An 18,271-nucleotide genomic window follows, 5' to 3' on the forward strand; every position below is an offset into this window, starting at 1 on the left:
TGTAAAAGCAATGGTTGATAGAGAATTATCGTCCTAAGCATAAACATGGCCGATACAAAAGTATTACACTAAGCATATATAAATGGCCGATGGAGTGTTAACATCATCCTTAGAACGAACATGATACAAGTTATTTTTCGGCAAGCTAGCTTTGCCGAAAAATAGGGGCATGTGTTAACGCTCAAAAGTGACACAATAGTAAAAGTTGCTTAAAGCTATGTTAAGATTAATTCAAACTTGTGATTGGAAGTCACCATGAAATGCTCTCTTCAAGAAAACATCAGGATGGATATGAAGATGGTATAAAACAGATTTCGGACGCAAAAGTTATGACAAGTTCAGATATGCTCATGTTGACACCAGCTTAAAGAATGTCATGAAACCCAATTAATATGGCCTCTGATGGAAAACGTTTCAACATGAAAGTTGTGTGTCTCTTTGAATTGGTTGATTTTGATATAAAAATCATCTTAATCCGAGATTGTATGCAACCTGTGAAAGTAAAAAAGGTCAGAAACAGAAGTTGCAGAGTCATTTCGAACCAACCGAGTTGATTTGACTCAACGAGACCGAGTTGACTCGGTAATTCCGAGTGAAACCACCCAGAAAATTCTGAGCGAGATACAGAAGCTTACAGAAGGTTGGCCACGTTCACTCAGTGGGACCGAAGCAAACCACTCGGTGGCTCCGAGTTGATCCAGAAAATTGCCAAAGATTTATGTCCGAGTTAGGTTAGGGTTTTTGATGTTTTGGGTGGAAGTTTTAGTACTTTTCTTATACGGGAGGTTCAGCTGCCTCATAAATAGATGAGAGGTTACGGTCGATTGAATAACACACAATCGACAAATCAATATACTACTTTTTATCCTAGGTTTTACATCTCTTTCTTGTTCTTTCTCTCTCATTTTTCGTCCGTTCTTCGTATTGAAGGGCAGCGATCCTCGAGGCTCTAGGGGTGGGCGAATCGACCTAGGGCAGCCCATAGCCGCCGCGCGTTAGATTGGTCCCTCCTGGATTTCGGGTCCTCAAAAACACCCGCCGGATTGCTTGCGTACCGCGTTTTTAGACGGGTCACCTTCGACGTGAGCTGCGATGCATCACCCCCGGCGTCAAGGATATATAGTGACGTGTTCGTGTGCGAACAAGGTTGTAGTCACTTTGCTTATGAACACTCATATTTTTTTCAAAATTTTTAGAACATTTAGAATCGATGTTTTGAACTTGGAGCATGGGGAGCACCACCGCATGCGACGTACAGTAGCAAGCAAACCAAAACAAAATCGAAATAGCGCCTCACATCACACACCTGGTGATGGGCTTGAGGCCTGAGCCTAACCGACACAGCTCCGCGACGGCGCGACACCCCACGATCCCCGCGCCAACCACCGCTGTCTCCCTGCCGCACGGGCCCCGCCAACCGTCGTCCACGGTAGGCCACCTCGTGTCAGTCACGCAACCAACGTTCGTTCCCCGACGACGGCTGCGTTCTGAAGCGACGTGGTACCCGTATCTCTCTCTCTCTCCTCACAGCGGTCGGTCACTTGCGGAGCAGCTGCTGTGCTAGCTACCTTCCACACTACTCAAGCTGCTGCGCGTTCCGCCGGCGATGCCCAGCTCCGGCCGAACTACAGCCCGCGGCGGCGGGGCCGCGCCCCCGCCTGCACGCGGAGACGCCGAGGACGACGCGCGGGTGCCGCCCTTCACGGGGAACAACACCGACCACAACCCCCGGGAGCTGCGCTCCTGGGCCCGCCGCACCGGCTTCCACCCCTCCGCCTTCTTCTCCGGCGAGTCCGCGGTCTCCAACTCCTCCACCGCCACCGCGCGTCCCCCGCCGCCTCCGCCTCCCCTGGCATCCTCCCGCCGCCCGCCGCGCCCTCCCGCGGCTGCGGAGGACGACCCCGATCCCGCGCCGCCGCTCGACCTCGACCACCAAGTCCGACCTCGCCGCCGCATCGACCTCCGCGGCGAGCTCGAGATCCCGCCCGTCGAGGTGCCAGCGCAGCCAGAACCGGCGAGGAGGAGGGACGGCGTCGAGCGCCTGCTCGGCGAGAGGGCGGCGCTCAATGTGAGCAGGAGCGCCAACGGCGTGCGCGCCGACGCGGATGCGGATACGAGTGCGAGGAAGAAGGCGGAGGAGGCGGAGGCGAAGCGAAAGGCTGAGGAGGCAGAGGCGAGGAAGAAAAAGGAGGATGAGGAGTGGGACGCGGAGCTGGCCGCGTACTACCAGCAGCAGTGGGCCAACGAGGAGGACGGTGTTGCCGGCGGTGTGCAAGGCGAGGAGACGGCGCCTCTTAATCGGCCATCAGGGCTCCGCTGCGGCGTCTCCGAGAACCCCGGGTGGGGTGAGTTCCCTGCTCTTCTGCTTCAAGCTATTACCTGCGTTGCACTAATTTAATGACGAATAGATAGATGGATTTTAGTCTTTCTGATTGTGATACTAATGTCCGAGGGGTCATGTATCATCATGTCTAATTGTTACGTAGGAGTTTTTATGAGTGCCTGCCACATAATGTATATAAAGTTACATCAAAGTCCTTCACCAAGATGATCCTTAACCTCTGGGTATGCAATCTGCTATGCCTAATTAGACAATGTATGTATGTTTGATTAATTGGAACCCCTTGTTTCTACACACTCCAGTTGATTCAAGTGTTTATTCACGCACTGTATTTTGGAGCTTGATTGTAGCACAATGTTTATTACACAAGCTGCTTTAAGGGGTTGTGTGATCAGACAAGCACAGATTTGCAGCTCCAGCTGTCCATGTCAGCTTTATTGGACAAGTAATAATTGCTAATATATATGTTTCTGCAATCATTTTATATTCTGATATAAATATACAGTTTTGCTAAAGCACATCTAGATGTGCCATAAGTATTGCACATCTAAGTCATATGTCATTGATCTTACATTAAGATTCGTGTGAATATTTTCTTTCTCTTTTATCTTTTTCTCTTTATGTTTGATTCACTCACTTAGATGTGCAATAACTAGGGCACATCTAGATGTGCCCTAGACACACCCATAAATATATACCAAAATGGCTGAAAATAGGGAAAGAAAACTTGCTTAGTTATTTTAGTTATGTCATCTGTTTTTCTTGCGACTTTAACGTGATTTGCTCTATTATTTCTATTAATCTGGATACTGTGTAATGCATGATTTTTACATATGAACCAAACACAAATTTAATCCATTCTCCTTTTGCTTTTGGTATCTATAGTGACATTTAGCCAATTATCACTTTCATCAAGCTTTAAGCGGCGCACCGGAAGTGTGGGAAGCACCGCATGTTTGCGAAATGTTTACGAAATGTTAAAGTTCTGCCCAGTCTGCTTCTAATAATTTTGTTACCTAATAATACTCTTGTCGGCACACTTATCTCAACATAATGCAAGGATATCAACGGCTTATTGCTTCGGCTTTATTAATCTATCCCCTAGATATCCAAGTCAAGTAAATAAATTCCTTGGGCATCAATTTAGGTCTTCAGCATCTTCTGTGGGTTCATACCTACTTCAACTTTGAAGTGGCATTCTAATATTTAAAATCCACTTTTAGGCTAGCAGACGGCCTGATTTTACATTATTACAATTCTAAGGATGAAACAGCCTGCATACTGCAGGGCACACATCATTTAACTTCATTTTTTATCAGATCACACAATTGAAAACCCTGTGCTGTAATGCAATTCAAATTTGGCCTGCTATTCCTCGCGTTTGGGATGAGTTTTGATGTCAATCTGATGGAAACTGCAGGGACAGTTATTAACTTAATTTTCTTTTTCCATTACAGCACTCCTCGTATTTTATGGCATACAACACTACTTGTCAATAGCCGGTTCGCTTGTTTTTATTCCTTTGATATTGGTACCAACCATGGGTGGATCGGATGTATGACCTCCCCCTTCCTTTCTTTTATCCTTACTTGCGTTTAGCTGTAAAACTGCCTTGAAATAATATGTTCATTTCATGTGACAGGTGGACACTGCAACAGTCATTTCCACCATGTTATTAGTGTCTGGTCTTACAACAATACTTCATACTTTTCTTGGTTCTCGGCTTCCATTGATTCAAGGAAGTTCTTTTGTATATTTGGCTCCTGCATTGGTGATCGCGAACTCTGAGAAGTTCAGAAATCTTAATGATGATGTATGCTCAAATTCTAGACCCTCTTTACTTTATCTGCACATTCTTCCTCAAGCATTTTCAGATAATGCAATGGACACATTACTCCAAATCTCATAGAATGAAAACTCACCTGTTCATGTTTATGAATGGCAAAACATTACTCCCTCCGTTCGGAATTACTTGTCTCGGAAATGGATGTATCTAGAACTAAAATACGTCTAGATACATCCATTTTTGCGACAAGTAATTCCGAACGGAGGGAGTACGTCTGTATAATACAACATTGAACCTATACGTACAATCTGTGGTGGTGAAGTGATAAGGAAGTAGGCATAATTTTTCCACCGAGCTGTTCGGCTAAGGTTGCAAAGTGAGAAGCAGGTATGCTTTTGATATCCAGTTCTAAAAGTTCAAATAAAAATCACCTAAATTTGGTAAGCTGCCGTAAATGTTTGTGAGGGAGGCACATAAAAGAGTTATTTCAGCATGGTGTAGAAAATTTACTGATGAATATACATTAATTGGGCACTTAATTTTGAATAATGAAAATTTGAGTACCATAAGCATGAATACTGTGGACTTAGTGGCCAGTTGCAAAGCAGGGTACCATGGTTATTTGGTATTTCCTGATATGGAAGCATATCAAATAGCTGTCACCCCTTAAATAGAACCACAATAAGGTCTAGTAGTGAGCGCCTTCTGCATATGTCCGCATCACCAGAAATCTAATGTGACAACCAACATTATAGCTCTGTTCTCATTTAAGGGTGTGGTTTGTGTTCTATTGGTGAGGACCAAGTCTTAATGTGAAACTACATGATGCAAGCACAGTCCACTCCAGATATCTTATTTCCACAACTTGTCTCCAAGGGAACAGAAACCACACCCTTAAAAGAGATATCTGGAGTGTACTGTACTTGCATTATGTAGTTTCACATTTAGTGGCATATGAGATTCCACACCAAGCATTTATGTGCTGGATTGAGTTTTCACCTAAGTGAGGATCTAGCATTTTCTTAATAAAAGCAAAAGTTTCACCCTTTGATCTTTGGACCAAGGGCCTTTTATCATGCATTATCTCTCTCAATTTGGTATTCATTCTTTATGACATGCAGAAATTCAAGCACATAATGAGGGAATTACAGGGGGCTATACTTGTTGGTTCAGTTTTCCAAATAATTTTGGGGTACAGTGGTCTTATGTCACTGCTTCTGAGGTATGTAAAAAAGGTCATCATGAAATTACCAGCCTAGGACATATGTCTAATTGTGGTATTACAGATTGATAAACCCAGTCGTCGTGGCACCAACTATTGCTGCAGTGGGTTTGGCGTTTTTCAGTTATGGTTTCCCTCATGCTGGTAGTTGTGTAGAAATAAGCATGCCCCTCATTGTATTGCTTCTTCTGTGCACCCTGGTATGCCTGCGAGATTCTCTTCTTTTTATCAAGTAACCATGCACATTATCTCATTTATTTTATTTGCTTCTGCCATTTCATATTTCTAGTGTCACCGTTGCCACCGTAGGTGGTTTGTTCTTTAACTTGTATTGCTCCCAGTATCATACTGATCACTGCCCTTCTGCATTGCAGTACATGAGAAAAATATCCCTGTTTGGAAACCATATCTTCCTCATCTATGCAGTACTTCTCTAATCCTATCCCTGCATTTTCATTGTTGTGCCGATAGACTACATCCATGAACTAATGTTTTGCTGCCTTCTAACTGCACTGGAATCTTCTGTTGCCAGGTACCACTCAGTGTTGGCATTATATGGGTGTATGCATTCTTCCTAACTGCTGGTGGTGCATACAACTTCAAGGGCTGCAGTTCAAGTATACCCAGTTCAAATATATTATTGGATTCATGCAGAAGACATGCAGAGATTATGAGGCGTTGTCGAACTGATGTTTCTAATGCTTGGAGAAGTGCTGCCTGGGTGAGGGTTCCGTATCCATTGCAGTGGGGCCCTCCTACATTTCATTTCAAAACAGCTATCGTTATGGTGATAGTTTCAGTGGTTGCATCAGTTGATTCAGTAAGTAGTTTTTGTCAATGTACTAATAAAAGACCTATCCTTCATCTCGAATAAGTAATGATCGAAGTAACACCCGCTGGTACTTCTGCAGCTTTCATCATATCATGCTGCTTCGTTGCTAGTTAATTTAAGCCCTCCAACACGTGGAGTTGTTAGCAGAGGGATTGGCCTTGAGGGGATTTGTACTTTTATCGCCGGACTATGGGGTACAGGAACTGGGTCGACAACATTAACAGAGAACATCCATACCCTTGACACAACCAAAATGGCCAGCAGAAGAGCTTTGCAGCTTGGGGGAGCCTTGCTGGTCATTTTCTCTGTCTTTGGTATGGTCTAATATTTTTCTCACGACCATTTTGTCGTTGACTAGTTGTAGACTGCTTACATCTGAATTCCTTGGCTGCAGGAAAAATCGGAGCTCTCCTTGCTTCTATCCCTGTTGCTTTGGCCGCCTCTGTTCTTTGCTTCACCTGGGCTCTTATTGTCGCACTTGGCTTATCCACATTGCGATATACCGAAGCTGTAAGCTCAAGGAACATGATAATCGTTGGTTTTACCCTGTTCATCTCCCTGTCCATCCCCGCATACTTTCAGCAATATGAACCCAGCTCCAATCTCATTCTACCGGGCTATCTTGTTCCGTACGCTGCAGCTTCGAGTGGACCAGTTCGCACTGCCAGTGATGGGGTGAGATTTCTCTCTGAACAAGCTGGATAGTGGTTAAACCATCTTCGCTGTAGTTAACCATGAGCCGACCTAATTCTCGGGTTTGTTCTGCAGCTAAATTATGCAGTGAACGCTCTTCTATCCATCAATGTTGTGGTGGCTCTGGTTGTTGCAATAATCCTTGACAACACGGTGCCGGGAAGCAAGCAAGAACGAGGGGTATACATCTGGACAGATCCTAAGTCCCTGGAGTTGGATCCTGCATCTCTGGAACCCTATCGGTTACCAAAGAAGATATCATGCTGGTTCAGATGGGCCAAGTGCGTTGGCTTTTAACATAGCATGGCTCAACTCCCCTGCACTGGTAGTGCCTGCTGGGAGGTGGGGATGCAAAGATTCTATATTCTGTTGTGCAACAGTTAGTATGCTATTCAGGTAGGGCCTTCTAGCTACTGGCCGTTCTGGGCATCTGCCTGGAGCTCACTGCATGTAAATTCAAACGGTAATGATAATTGGCAACCGTTACTCAGGACGAAATTCCCAGTGAACGCTCTCGTAACCACAAGACCCAGATTGCGCGGATGGCAGTTTCTAAAGAAATTTGCCTAAAAACAAATGAACTGCCATGTACAACACTAAAAAAGTTCTCTTGATCATTCGCAAATGCTATGATAGCAAACGTTCCTTGGGGATTCAGGCCCAAATTTAAATTAGTTATGGATTGAAGGGAGTAGGAAACTGTTGTAAAATATGTGAATTGTATTGCTCTCGTGCATAGGCACGTATATATGATGTACAAAGATGGACCACGGACCTCAACTATACAAGGTAGGAGGCGGGCCCAATACACAATATGCACATAACACATATACTAAACACTCCCCACAGTTGAAGCGGCATCGCGGTTGATGCAAAGACTGGACCGGAACTCCTCAAATGACGCTGTAGGCAAGCCCTTGGTCATGATATCTGTAAATTGTTGGAAAGTAGGGACGTGTAAAACACGAATATGGCCAAGGGCCACCTGTTCCCGAACAAAATGAATATCCAACTCAATATGCTTGGTCCGTCGATGATGCACTAGGTTAGCGAAGAGGTAGACCGCCGAGACGTTGTCGCAGTAGACCATCGTGGCATGGTCAACAGGGCAAGAGAGCTCTTGAAGCAGCTGGCGAAGCCACGAACACTCGGCGACGGCGTTGGCCACCGCACGATACTCAGCCTTAGCACTGGAACGAGAGACCGTAGGCTGTCGCTTGGACGACCACGAGATGAGTGAGGGTCCAAGGTAGACACAATAGCCCGAGATGAGTGGGGGTCCAAGGTAGACACAATAGCCCGAAGTGAAGCGACGAGTGTCAGGGCAGCCTGCCCAGTCTGCATCGGAGTAGGCAGTGAGGGCGGTGTCGACGGAGGCGTGAAGCGTGACGCCAAGATCCATAGTGCCACAGATATAGCGGAGAATCCGCTTGACGGCAGCCCAATGAACGTCTCGAGGAGCATGCATATGAAGACACACCTGCTGCACGGCATACTGTATCTCCGGTTGAGTCAGAGTGAGGTACTGGAGAGCACCAATGATAGACCGATAGAAAGCAGCATCGAAGGAGGAGAACCATCCGTGGCAGAAAGCTTGGCCTTCCTATCAACAGGCGTAGCGGCGGGCTTGCAGTTAAGCATGCCAGCGTGCTCCAGGAGCTCGTGAGCGTACTTCCGCTGATGAAGGAAGAAGACATCCGGACGAAGCACCACCTCGACCCCGAGAAAGTAGTGCAAAGGACCCAAGTCCTTGATGGCGAACTCATCGCGAAGATGAGCCGTGAGCTGACTGAGGAGACCAGCCGTACATGCCGTCAGGATGATGTCGTCGACATAGAGCAGCAAGTAGGCCGTGTTGTTGGGGAACATAGTAATTTAAAAAATTTTCCTACGCACACGCAAGACCATGGTGATGCATAGCAACGAGAGAGGAGAGTGTTGTCCACGTACCCTCGTAGACCGAAAGCGGAAGCGTTAGCACAACACGGTTGATGTAGTCGTACGTCTTCACGATCCGACCGATCAAGTACCGAACGCACGACACCTCCGAGTTCTGCACACATTCAACTCGATGACGTTCCTCGAACTCTGATCCAGCCGAGTGTTGAGGGAGAGTTTCGTCAGCACGACGGTGTGATGACGATGATGACGTTCTACCGACGCAGGGCTTCGCCTAAGCACCGCTACGATATGATCGAGGTGGATTATGGTGGAGGGGGCACCGCACATGCCTAAGAGATTAAGAGATCAATTGTTGTGTCTATGGGGTGCCCCTGGCCACGTATATAAAGGAGTGAAGGAGGAGAGGGGCCGGCCCTCTCTATGGCGTGCCCTAGGGGAGTCCTACTCCCACCGGGAGTAGGATTCCCCCTTTCCTAGTAGAACTAGGATCCCTTCCAAGTAGTAGGAGTAGGAGAGAAGGAAAGGGAAGGGAAAAGAAGAAGGAAGGAAGGGGGCGCCCCCCTCCCTAGTCCAATTCGGACCAGCCCATGGGGAGGGGTGCGGCCACCCTTTGAGGCCTTTCTCTCCTTTCCCGTATGGCCCATTAAGGCCCAATACGAATTCCCGTCCTTCACCGGTACTCCCGAAAATATCCGAATCACTCGGAACCTTTCCGATGTCCGAATATAGTCGTCCAATATATCGATCTTTACGTCTCGACCATTTCGAGACTCCTCGTCATTTCCCCGATCTCATCCGGGACTCCGAACTCCTTCGGTACATCAAAACACATAAATTCATAATATAATCGTCATCGAATTTTAAGCGTGCGGACCTTACGGGTTCGAGAACTATGTAGACATGACCGAGACACGTCTCTGGTCAATAACCAATAGCGGAACCTGGATGCTCATATTGGCTCCCACATATTCTACGAAGATCTTTACCGGTCAGACCGCATAACAACATACGTTGTTCCCTTTGTCATCGGTATGTTACTTGCTCGAGATTTGATCGTCGGTATCTCAATACCTAGTTCAATCTCGTTACCGGCAAGTCTCTTTACTCGTTCCGTAACACATCATCCCGCAACTAACTCATTAGTTGCAATGCTTGCAACGCTTATAGTGATGTGCATTACCGAGTGGGCCCAGAGATACCTCTCCGACAATCGGAGTGACAAATCCTAATCTTGAAATACGTCAACCCAACAAGTACCTTTGGAGACACCTGTAGAGCACCTTTATAATCATCCAGTTACGTTGTGACGTTTTGGTAGCACACAAAGTGTTTCTCCGGTAAATGGGAGTTGCATAATCTCATAGTCATAGGAACATGTATAAGTTATGAAGAAAGCAATAGCAACAAACTAAATGATCAAGTGCTATGCTAACGGAATGGGTCAAGTCAATCACAACATTCTCTAATGATGTGACCCCGTTAATCAAATGACAACTCATGTCTATGGCTAGGAAACTTAACCATCTTTGATTCAACGAGCTAGTCAAGTAGAGGCATACTAGTGACACTCTGTTTGTCTATGTATTCACACATGTATTATGTTGCCGGTTAATACAATTCTAGCATGAATAATAAACATTTATCATGAAATAAGGAAATAAATAATAACTTTATTATTGCCTCTAGGGCATATTTCCTTCAGTCTCCCACTTGCACTAAAGTCAATAATCTAGTTCGCATCGCCATGTGATTTAACACCAATAGTTCACATCATCATGTGATTAACACCCATAGTTCACATCGTCATGTGACCAACACCCAAAGGGTTTACTAGATTCAATAATGTAGTTCACATTGCTATGTGATTAACACCCAAAGAGTACTAAGGTGTGATCATGTTTTGCTTGTGAGAGATGTTTAGTCAACGGGTCTGCCACATTCAGATCCGTAAGTATTTTGTAAATTTCTATGTCAACAATGCTCTGCACGGAGCTACTCTAGTTAATTGCTCCCACTTTCAATATGTATCCAGATTGAGATTTAGAGTCATCTGGATCAATGTCAAAATTTGCATCAACGTAACCCTTTACGACGAACCTTTTTGTCACCTCCATAATCGAGAAACATATCCTTATTCCACTAAGGATAATTTTTGACCAATGTCCAGTGATCTACTCCTAGATCATTATTGTACTCCCTTGCTAAACTCAGGGCAGGGTATACAATAGGTCTGGTACACATCATGGCATACTTTATAGAACCTATGGCTGAGGCATAGGGAATGACTTTCATTCTCTCTCTATCTTCTGCCGTGCTCGGGTTTTGAGTCTTACTCAACTTCACACCTTGTAACACAGGCAAGAACTCCTTCTTTGACTGTTCCATTTTGAACTACTTCAAAATCTTGTTAAGGTATGTACTCATTGAAAAACTTATCAAGCGTCTTTATCTATCTCTATAGATCTTGATGCTCAATATGTAAGCAGCTTCACTGAAGTCTTTCTTTAAAAAACTCCTTTCAAACATTCCTTTATGCTTTGCAGAATAATTCTACATTATCTCCGATCAACAATATGTCATTCACATATACTTATCAGAAATGTTGTAGTGCTCCCACTCACTTTCTTGTAAATACAGGCTTCACCGCAAGTCTGTATAAAACTATATGCTTTGATCAACTTATCAAAGCGTATATTCCAACTCCGAGATGCTTGCATCAGTCCATAGATGGATCGCTGGAGCTTGCATATTTTGTTAGTACCTTTAGGATTGACAAAACCTTCTGGTTGCATCATATACAACTCTTCTTTAATAAATCCATTAAGGAATGTAGTTTTGTTTATCCATTTGCCAGATATCATAAAATGCGGCAATTGCTAACATGATTCGGACAGACTTAAGCATAGATACGAGTGAGAAACTCTCATCGTAGTCAACACCTTGAACTTGTCAAAAACCTTTTTGCAACAATTCTAGCTTTGTAGATAGTAACACTACTATTAGCGTCCGTCTTCCTCTTGAAGATCCATTTAATCTCAATGGCTCGCCGATCAATGGGCAAGTCAATCAAAGTCCATACTTTGTTCTCATACATGGATCTCATCTCAGATTTCATGGCCTCAAGCCATTTCGCGGAATCTGGGTTCATCATCGCTTCCTCATAGTTCGCAGGCTCGTCATGGTCAAGTAACATGACCTCCAGAACAGGATTACCGTACCACTTTGGTGCGGATCTCACTCTGGTTTACCTACGAGGTTCGGTAGTAACTTGATCTGAAGTTACATGATCATCTTCATTAGCTTCCTCACTAATTGGTGTAGTAGTCACAGGAACAGATTTCTATGATGAACTACTTTCCAATAAGGGAGCAGGTACAATTATCTCATCAAGTTCTACTTTCCTCCCACTCACTTCTTTCGAGAGAAACTCCTTCTCTAGAAAGGATCCATTCTCAGCAATGAACAACTTGCCTTTGGATCTGTGATAGAAGGTGTACCCAACATTTTCTTTTGGGTATCCTATGAAGACGCACTTCTCCGATTTGGGTTTGAGCTTATCAGGTTGAAACTTTTCCACATAAGCATTGCAACCTCAAACTTTAAGAAACGACAACTTTGGTTTCTTGCCAAACCACAGTTCATACGGTGTCGCCTCAACGGATTTAGATGGTGCCCTTTTTAACGTGAATGCAGCTGTCTCTAATGCATAACGCCAAAACTATAGTGATTAATCGGTAAGAAACATCATAGGTTGCACTATATCCAATAATAGTACGGTTATGCCGTTTGGACACACCATTATGCTGTGGTGTTCCAGGTGGCATGATTTTGTGAAACTATTCCACATTGTTTTAATTGTAGATCAAACTCGTAACTCAAATATTTGTCTCTGCGATCAGATCGTAGAAACTTTATTTTCTTGTCACGATGATTTTCCACTTCACTCTGAAGTTCTTTGAACTTTTCAAATGTTTCAGACTTATGTTTCATCAAGTAGATATACCCATATCAGCTCAAATCATCTGTGAAGGTCAGAAAATAACGATACCCGCCGCGAGCCTCAACATTCATCGGACTGCATACATCAGTATGTATTATTTCCAATAAGTCAGTTGCTTGCTCCATTGTTCCGGAGAACGGAGTCTTAGTCATCTTGCCCATGAGGCACGGTTCGCAAGCATCAACTGATTCATAATCAAGTGATTCCAAAAGCCCATCAGCATGGATTTTCTTCATGCGCTTTACACCAATATGACCTAAACGGCAGTGCCACAAATAAGTTGCACTATCATTATTAACTTTGCATCTTTTGGCTTCAATATTATGAGAATGTGTATCACCACAATTGAGATCCAACAAACCATTTTCATTGGGTGTATGACCATAGAAGGTTTTATTTATGTAAACAGAACAACAATTTATTCTCTTACTTAAATGAATAACCGTATTGCAATAAACATGATCAAATCATATTCATGCTCAACGCAAACACCAAATAACACTTATTTAGGTTCAACACTAATCCCAAAAGTATAGGGAGTGTGCGATGATGATCATATCAATCTTGGAACCACTTCCAACACACATCGTCACTTCACCCTTAACTAGTCTTTGTTCATTCTGCAACTCCCGTTTCGAGTTACTACTCTTAGCAACTGAACCAGTATCAAACACCGAGGGGTTGCTATGAACACTAGTAAAATACACATCAATAATCTGTATATCAAATATACCTTTGTTCACTTTGCCATCCTTCTTATCCGCCAAATACTTGGGACAGTTCCGCTTCTAGTGACCAGTCCCTTTACAATAGAAGCACTCAGTCTCAGGCTTAGGTCCAGACTTGGGCTTCTTCACTTGAGCAGCAACTTGCTTGCCGTTCTTCTTGAAGTTCCCTTTCTTCCCTTTGCCCCTTTTGAAACTAGTGGTCTTTGTCAACCATCAACACTTGATGCTTTTCTTGATTTCTACCTTCGTTGATTTCAGCATCACGAAGAGCTTGGGAATTACTTTTGTCATCCCTTGCATATTATAGTTCATCACTAAGTTCTAGTAACTCGGTGATAGTGACTAGAGAACTTTGTCAATTACTCTCTTATCTGGAAGATTAACTCCCACTTGATTCAAGAAATTGTAGTACTCAGACAATCTGAGCACATGCTCACTGGTTGAGCTATTCTCCTCCATCTTGTAGGCAAAGTACTGTCAGAGGTCATACCTCTCGACACGGGCATGAGTATGAAATACCAATTTCAACTCTTGGAACATCTTATATGCTCCATGGCGTTCAAAACGTCTTTGAAGCCCCGATTCTAAGCCGTTAAGCATGGTGCACTAAACTATCAAGTAGTCATCATATTGAGTTAGCCAAATGTTCATAACATCTGCATCTGCTCCTGCAATAGGTCAGTCACCTAGCGGTGCATCAAGGACATAATTCTTCTGTGCAGCAATGAGGATAAACCTCAGATCACGGACCCAGTCCACATTATTGCTACTATCATCTTTCAACTTAGTTTTCTCTAGGAACATATCTAAAATAAAACAGTGGAGCTAAACGCGAGCTATTGATCTACAACATAGATATGCTAATACTACCAGGACTAAGTTCATGATAAATTTAAGTTCAATTAATCATATTACTTAAGAACTCCCACTTAGAAAGACATCCCTCTAATCGTCTAAGTGATCACGTGATCCAAATCAACTAAACCATAACCGATCATCACATGAAATGGAGTAGTTTTCAATGGTGAACATCACTATGTTCATCATATCTACTATATGATTCACGCTCGACCTTTCGGTCTCAGTGTTCCGAGGCCATATCTGCATATGCTAGGCTCGTCAAGTTTAACCTGAGTATTCTGCGTGTGCAAAACTGGCTTGCACCCGTTGTAGATGGACGTAGAGCTTATCACACCCGATCATCACGTGGTGTCTGGGCACGACGAACTTTGGCAACGGTGAATACTCAGGGAGAACACTTTTTATCTTAAAATTTAGTGAGAGATCATCTTATAAAGCTACCGTCGAACTAAGCAAAATAAGATGCATTAAAAGATAAACATCACATGCAATTAATATAAGTGATATGATATGACCATCATCGTCTTGTGCTTGTGATCTCCATCTCCGAAGCACCGTCATGATCACCATCGTCACCGGCGCGACACCTTGATCACCACCGTAGCATTGTTGTCGTCTCGCCAATCTTATGCTTCCATGACTATCGCTACCGCTTAGTGATAAAGTAAAGCATTACAGCGCAATTGCATTGCATACAATAAAGCGACAACCATATGGCTCCTGCCAGTTGCGGATAACTCGGTTACAAAAACATGATCATCTCATACAATAAAATTTAGCATCATGTCTTGACCATATCACATCACAACATGCCCTGCAAAAACAAGTTAGACATCCTCTACTTTGTTGTTGCAAGTTTTACGTGGTTGCTACGGGCTTAAGCAAGAACCGTTCTTACCTACGCATCAAAACCACAACGATAGTTTGTCAAGTTGGTGCTGTTTTAACCTTCGCAAGGACCGGGCATAGCCACACTTGGTTCAACTAAAGTTAGAGAAACTGACACCCGCCAGCCACCTGTGTGCAAAGCACGTCGGTAGAACCAGTCTTGCGTAAGCGTACGCGTAATGTCGGTCCGGGCCGCTTCATCCAACAATACCGCCGAACCAAAGTATGACATGGTGGTAAGAAGTATGACTTATATCGCCCACAACTCACTTGTGTTCTAGTCGTGCACAACATCAATGCATAAAACCTAGGCTCGGATGCCACTGTTGGGGAACGTAGTAATTTCAAAAAATTTCCTATGCACACGCAAGATCATGGTGATGCATAGCAACGAGAGAGGAGAGTGTTGTCCACGTACCCTCGTAGACCGAAAGCGGAAGCGTTAGCACAACACGATTGATGTAGTCGTACGTCTTCACGATCCGACCGATCAAGTACCGAACGCACGGCACCTCCGAGTTCTGCACACGTTCAACTCGATGACGTCCCTCGAACTCTGATCCAGCCGAGTGTTGAGGGAGAGTTTCGTCAGCACGACGGCGTGGTGACGATGATGATGTTCTACCGAGGTAGGGCTTCGCCTAAGCACCGCTACGATATGATCGAGGTGGATTATGGTGGAGGAGGGCACCGCACACGGCTAAGAGATCAAGAGATCAATTGTTATGTCTATGGGATGCCCCCTGGCCACGTATATAAAGGAGTGGAGGAGGGGAGGGGCCGGCCCTCTCTATGGCGCGCCCTAGGGGAGTCCTACTCCCACCGGGAGTAGGATTCCCCCTTTCCTAATAGAACTAGGATCCCTTCCAAGTAGTAGGAGTAGGAGAGAAGGAAAGGGAAGGGAAAAGGAGAAGGAAGGAAGGGGGCGCCCCCCTCCCTAGTCCAATCCGGACCAGCCCATGGGGAGGGGTGCGGCCACCCTTTGAGGCCTTTCTCTCCTTTCCTGTATGGCCCATTAAGGCCCAATACGAATTCCCGTAACTCCCCGGTACTCCCGAAAATACCCGAATCACTCGGAACCTTTCCGATGTCCGAATATAGTCGTCCAATATATCGATCTTTACGTCTCGACCATTTCGAGACTCCTCGCCATGTCCTCGATCTCATCCGGGACTCCGAACTCCTTCGGTACATCAAAACACATAAACTCATAATATAACCGTCATCGAACTTTAAGCGTGCGGACCCTACGGGTTCGAGAACTATGTAGACATGACCGGGACACGTCTCCGGTCAATAACCAATAGCGGAACCTGGATGCTCATATTGGCTTCCACATATTCTACGAAGATCTTTATCGGCCAGACCGCATAACAACATACGTTGTTTCCTTTGTCATCGGTATGTTACTTGCCCGAGATTTAATCGTCGGTATCTCAATACCTAGTTCAATCTCGTTACCGGCAAGTCTCTTTACTCGTTCCGTAACACATCATCCCGCAACTAACTCATTAGTTGCAATGCTTGCAAGGCTTATAGTGATGTGCATTACCGAGTGGGCCTAGAGATATCTCTCCGACAATCGGAGTGACAAATCCTAATCTCAAAATACGCCAATCCAACAAGTACCTTTGGAGACACCTGTAGAGCACCTTTATAATCACCCAGTTACGTTGTGACGTTTGGTAGCACACAAAGTGTTCCTCCGGTAAACGGGAGTTGCGTAATCTCATAGTCATAGGAACATGTATAAGTTATGAAGAAAGCAATAGCAACATACTAAACGATCAAGTGCTATGCTAACGGAATGGGTCAAGTCAATCACATCATTCTCTAATGATGTGACCCCGTTAATCAAATGACAACTCATGTCTATGGCTAGGAAACATAACCATCTTTGATTCAACGAGCTAGTCAAGTAGAGGCATACTAGTGACACTCTGTTTGTCTATGTATTGACACATGTATTATGTTTCCGGTTAATACAATTCTAGCATGAATAATAAACATTTATCATGAAATAAGGAAATAAATAATAACTTTATTATTGCCTCTAGGGCTTATTTCCTTCACGTGTCATAGCCCTGATGATAGACGAAGAGTGAGGCATCCGAGCGGGTAGAGCGGAACCCAAGCTGGTGGAGAAACGCCACGATGTGCTGGTACCAAGCGCGCGGAGCCTATATGAGTCCGTACAAGGACCGCGAAAGCAGACACACGTGGTCGGGAAGCGCCGGGTCAACAAATCCGGTGGGCTGCTGGCAGAAGACCTACTCCTCGAGGTGACCATGGAGGAAGGCGTTGGAGACGTCCATCTGGTGCAGCGGCCAAGCACGGGAGACCACAAGGTGGAGGACCGTGCGTATCGTGCCGGGCTTGACGACTGTGACGGCCGGGTAATTAAGCTACAGTAAAACTTTGTGAACGATGCCACATCATTTTGATTACTGTTGCTAATATTGTGTTGATTCAAAACCGATTCAAATTCAAATTCAAAATCAAGCAAACAGCAAAAAAATATCAAACGCTAAAACAAAAATGTTCTAAATGTGTCGGATAAATCCTAGGTAATTGTGGTGGCAAAAACAAACTTTAACGAAGTGTTTAACGGCTCTACAATAATTAAAATAGTAGGTAAAACAATTAAGTAAATGCCTTTTATAGTTAATATAACATTGAACTAATTTAATTTGGCACTAAACTTTCTATGGCCTTGGTCTAACTTGATATGATAATCTAGGTGCTAAAGGTGTGTTTTACAAAACTAAAATAATTAGATTCTAAACTATAAACATAAAAAGTAAAGTAAAACAAAAACAAAACAAAGCAAAAAAGGAAGCAAGACCCCCCTTCACTGGGTCGTTCGGCCCAGCAGGGCACCAGGCCATTAGGTTGGCCCAGCCGCACCCCTGCATAACCCCCCACCCTGCAACCCTAGCCCACTACACCCCGGTTCCCCCACGATCCCCCACTCTCCCTCGTTCCCTCCCCGCGCCGTCACCCATGAAGAACACACAC

General features: G+C 44.5%; 1 protein-coding gene across 1 annotated transcript; it reads left to right on the forward strand.

Moving 5' to 3' along the window:
• Positions 1 to 1,532: 1,532 nt before the first annotated feature.
• LOC119354399 (nucleobase-ascorbate transporter 11) lies at positions 1,533 to 7,529 on the forward strand. The gene is made up of 10 exons (XM_037621134.1): positions 1,533 to 2,345; positions 3,799 to 3,896; positions 3,984 to 4,154; positions 5,249 to 5,349; positions 5,414 to 5,549; positions 5,724 to 5,774; positions 5,882 to 6,169; positions 6,261 to 6,495; positions 6,576 to 6,856; positions 6,950 to 7,529. Exons 1-10 carry the CDS (start codon positions 1,607 to 1,609, stop codon positions 7,169 to 7,171), a joined length of 2,322 nt encoding a protein of 773 aa, XP_037477031.1. The 5' UTR covers positions 1,533 to 1,606; the 3' UTR covers positions 7,172 to 7,529.
• The last annotated feature ends 10,742 nt before the right edge of the window (positions 7,530 to 18,271 follow it).

Source organism: Triticum dicoccoides, chromosome 2A (genome assembly GCF_002162155.2).
Source record: "Triticum dicoccoides isolate Atlit2015 ecotype Zavitan chromosome 2A, WEW_v2.0, whole genome shotgun sequence".
NCBI classification, from domain to species: Eukaryota; Viridiplantae; Streptophyta; class Magnoliopsida; order Poales; family Poaceae; genus Triticum; species Triticum dicoccoides.

Excerpts from the sequence above, each read along its gene's own strand:
- LOC119354399 (XM_037621134.1), top strand. The coding sequence starts at position 1,607 with ATGCCCAGCTCCGGCCGAACTACAGCCCGCGGCGGCGGGGCCGCGCCC. Across the intron at positions 5,775-5,881 it reads ATATCTTCCTCATCTATGCA|GTACCACTCAGTGTTGGCAT; the intron begins GTACTTCTCTAA and ends TTCTGTTGCCAG. Across the intron at positions 6,496-6,575 it reads GGTCATTTTCTCTGTCTTTG|GAAAAATCGGAGCTCTCCTT; the intron begins GTATGGTCTAAT and ends CCTTGGCTGCAG.